Genomic DNA, 4,379 nt, shown 5'->3' on the forward strand with positions numbered 1-4,379 from the left:
GAAAAACTTTGTAAATATTGAGTATTGTAACATACGAACAAGAAAAAAGAAATATTGTAGCAAACTATGAAAAAATAATCTGTCGATATCGTAACTACATCTTGTCTTGGGCATAACTCGGCTCAAAAGAGCCAGGAACATGAAATTCACAACTTTCCTCTCCTTTTACTCACAGATGCTATATACGAAAATTGATTAAAATTGATATAAAGGTCACATAGAAAAAGCTGAATATGTTTAAATATAACATACGATGGACGACAAATGACAACAAACGAAAACATAGTAAGTCACCTGAGTAAATGAACAACCTCATCTCAAAATGTAATGTTAAAATGTGACAATGTTCGGATGAGATAATTGTCTCAAAGACTCTCTTAAAACATAACAAGGGGCACTTTCTATGATCCCTTTCCCTTGCCTAGTGTTGGTTTGTTACATTATTCAAAGATGGCGAAGAAAAAAAAACGCTTGAAACAACCCACTTGGTGGAACCCCTACAGCGAAAATGATAAGCCAGCCCCCCCCCCCCCCTTCTGCCACAAAAGTGCTTTCATGCACACTTCAAAAATAATGGGATAATACACGAATCTTAAATTTTCTTAAAAACGGAACAAGAAAAAAAATAAAGTTTCTATCAGAATATTGGCAATGTCCAATCTTAAAGACCCTCCAAAAACTGAAAAGGAATACTCCCTATGATCCCTTACCTTTCCCTTGTGTTGGTTTCTTATGGTGTTCAAATATTGCGAAAAATAAATACTTCAAAAAGGGCTTTCAACCAAAGCACAACTAGGTGGTTCCCCTAAAGTCTTAATCTGAGATCGGCAAATGATAGCCCGATACGCCACCTCCTATGCCCTACTAAGGTATGATGCATATCCACTTTCAAAAAATAATAACTGATCTTTATCCGTGTTTCAATATTCAATGTAAATAAACGACAAAGTTGAACTGGCCCCCATCAAGTCCGAGAGAACCCGAAAGTTTCCAATGATCCTCAACGAGTATTAGTTTCTTCTAGGGGCCTAAGCTGATTTGAAAATGAAAGATTGAATTAAGCCCCCACCCATGGCACCACTTGGTGGTACCACTACAGCAACATTCTGATAGCGGGAAATGATAGTCCTAGGGGCCCTCTACCTTGCCCCAGTAATGATTTGAAGCACACTTCAAAGATAAGGAGTATAATAGCTGACCTTTAACCCGTATATTAAAACACAAAGTGAAAAACAACAAAGTTCAGGTTAGCTAACTGGCCCCTTCTTTTCCCAGGGAAACTTCCAAAACCTGGCAAGTGGTTCTCCCTAAGGTCCTTAACCTTTCACTAGTGTTACTTTGTTCTAGTAGGCAAAGATGCATTCAAAATGAATGCTTGAAATACGTGCCCCACCCATGGCACCACTAGGTGGTACCACTACAGCCCCATTCTGATAGCGGGAAATGATAGTCCTAGGGGCCCTCTACCTTGCCCCAGTAATGATTTGAAGCACACTTCAAAGAAAAGGGGTATAATAGCTGACCTTTAACCCGTATATTAAAACACAAAGTGAAAAACAACAAAGTTCAGGTTAGCTTACTGGCCCTTTTTCTTCAACAGGACCCTTCGAAAACCTGGCAAGTGGTTCTCCCTAAGGTCCTCAACCTTTCACTAGTGTTACTTTGTTCTAGTAGGCAAAGATGCTTTCAAAATGAATGCTTGAAATACGTCCCCCACCCATGGCACCACTTGGTGGTACCACTACAGCAACATTCTGATAGCGGGAAATGATAGTCCTAGGGACCCTCTACCTTGCCCCAGTAATGATTTGAAGCACACTTCAAAGATAAGGGGGTATAATAGCTGACCTTTAACCCGTATATCAATAGACAATGTGAAAGACAACAAAGTTCAGGTTACCTAACTGGCCTTTTCTAGTCATTGGAACCTGTCAAAAAGGTGACAAAGGATAATCCCTAAGGCCCTTAAGTTTTTTCCAGTTTAGTGTTAGTTTGTTCTAGTGGTCAATGATGGTTGAAAAATGAAAGCATGAAAGATGTTCCCCACCGTTGGCACCACTTGGTGGTGCCGTTACAGCCTCAAACCGATTGCGGGAAAGATAGTCCTAGAAATCTTCTATCTTTCACAGTAATGATTTAAAGCACACTTATAAGATAAGAGGTATAATAGCTGCTTGAAATATGTAACCCGCCTTTGGCACCACTTGGTGGTACCACTTCAGCCAAAATATAATGGCCGTATATAATAGCCCTGTGGACCCTTTTACCTTGAGCCAGTAATTGTTCGAAGCACACTTCAAGGATCATAACTTAAAATAGATTAAATTACCTTCAAACCCTTATCAATGTAAATATTAGGAGTAAGCAAATTTCAGGTTAGCCTTTTGGCACCATCATGTTCCTGAGACCCGTAAAAGAGCCTAAAAGGGATTCTCCCGGAAGTACTTAACCTATTTCCAATGCTGTTTTATTCTTAAGCGGTCAAAGATGGTGACATTTTCTTCTTTTTGTTTGTTTGTTTGTTGTGAAACCGCATAATTTTCCTTATGCAGGTGAGCTTAACTGCCTCCAAGTGTTTGAATTATTAATTAATAATTAAGTGTTGCATTAATTATCTAATTATTAATTATAAATTGTCGAAAATGAGGCATTAAACAGTATTGCGTCAGAGTACTCTCAGTCCTTTGATGAATTTCCTTAGTGGCTGCTAGCTTCTACGGGCTTAATGGCTGCTGTTATTGGCTGCTCGCTTCAGTCTAGTGCTATATTGCCAGGATATTTTTGACAAGTATTTTTTCAATAATCTTCAGTATCTTCTATGATTTTTAAATAAGAATGTAATAAAAACTGCTTTATGGCATATTTTTCTTGAATCGGCTGAGAAACTCTTGTTTTATAGAGATTCAAGATTTCGGGTATATCTTAAGGTCTGTGACAATTTTTGATAGTAGTACAGTTTAGGATTCTGGATAACGCACTTTGAAGCTACTATTTAACAAACTTCGTTATTCTTTATTCAAGAATTTGAGAATACAATGTGCATAATTATCTAAAATATTGATTTAGTAACACATGACATTTGAAAAAAAAACAAACTTTTACACTGAAAATGAATACACGATTTTTAAATTCTTTCTACTTTGTTCATAAATTATTTTTCACATTTTGTTGTACATGAGTATATATGAAATATATGGTACATGAAAATATATTTTTTCCGTTAATGATTACTGCTTTCTCGGACAATACTAATTGTGTAATACAATGCGAAGATACAAGAAGGCGCATGGAGTATCCCAACACCTAAAAGATACAATAACGCCAAGTTATATTTCATACAGACATCGTTATTCTTATATTCAGCTACCTCTCTCTACCTCCTTATGATAAATATTCACTTTCACAGGACTGTGCTTCACAACCGGAAATATGTTCACGGGTGAAAGGGTAGTAGGAGGGTTGAATAAGAAATCGAAGAGTCCCTGTGTGGTGGTTGGCGGTGGCAGGGTAGGACACGCGTACCACTTGTACACACCCTTCTGGATGTACCAGTAGTCACACTCCTGGGTGATATAGGGAGTTGGACTGGCAGTGGTGGTGCGAGGTGGCTTGGTTGGTCGTGGGGTTGGCCTTGCCGTAGGTTGAGGTGGTAACGGACATGGGTACCATCTGTACACGCCGCGATCAATGTACCAGGAGTTACAAGGAACTTGTGGTACTGGCGTTCCTGATTTCGATTTACTTTCTGATTCCATTTCCGGTTCCGGTGTTGTGGTGGTAGTTGTTGTAGTTGTGGTAGGTTTTGGCTTAGTTGTCTGTGGTTGCAAAGGAGGTTGATAAACTGGTGGATAATAGTAATGGGGTTGTTGGTAAAACGGCGGCGGGAAATGCACCTGCGGAATTACATACTTTGGTTGAGGCTGTACAGCTGGGTATTGGGTTTTCATGACAAGTTGCTTTGGTGGCGATTGTGGCGCTGATTTTTGAACGCGAGGTTTTTGTGCATTTACATTCTTTGTTTTATTTGTTTTTGTTTGTTGTTTTTGTTGTGGAGGAGGAGGCTGGTAATGTATTGGTGGATGACTGAAATATGGGAAAGGATGAACAAGCTGAGGATATGGAGGAGCTGCAACTGCAATGCGAGGCTGAATGGCAGGTTGTCTTGGTTGCATTTGTGTTGCTTGCTTCTTTAAAGGTTGCTTATTCGCATTTTGACGAGATGTTTTTTGTTGTTGAGACGGCTGCCTTTGCTGTGGTGGATGGTACTGGTAGGGTACTGATGGATGATGCACTGGTGGATGGAAGTACTGAAGCTGTGCCGCCTGACGGAATTGTGGAGGGCGGAACTGTTGTGTATGTAATGCTGGCTGGTGTTGCTG

General features: G+C 39.6%; 1 protein-coding gene across 1 annotated transcript; it reads right to left on the minus strand.

Moving 5' to 3' along the window:
- Window positions 1-3,359: 3,359 nt before the first annotated feature.
- On the minus strand, window positions 3,360-4,172 carry LOC133188140 (uncharacterized). Its single transcript, XM_061323522.1, has one exon. The coding sequence runs from the start codon at window positions 4,170-4,172 to the stop codon at window positions 3,360-3,362; it is 813 nt and encodes a 270-aa protein (XP_061179506.1).
- Between the last annotated feature and the right edge of the window lie 207 nt (window positions 4,173-4,379).

This window comes from Saccostrea echinata, unplaced genomic scaffold (genome assembly GCF_033153115.1).
Source record: "Saccostrea echinata isolate AGI-Se365-2 ecotype Australia unplaced genomic scaffold, CSIRO_AGI_Sech_v1 ptg000016l, whole genome shotgun sequence".
In the NCBI taxonomy this organism is placed as follows: domain Eukaryota; kingdom Metazoa; phylum Mollusca; class Bivalvia; order Ostreida; family Ostreidae; genus Saccostrea; species Saccostrea echinata.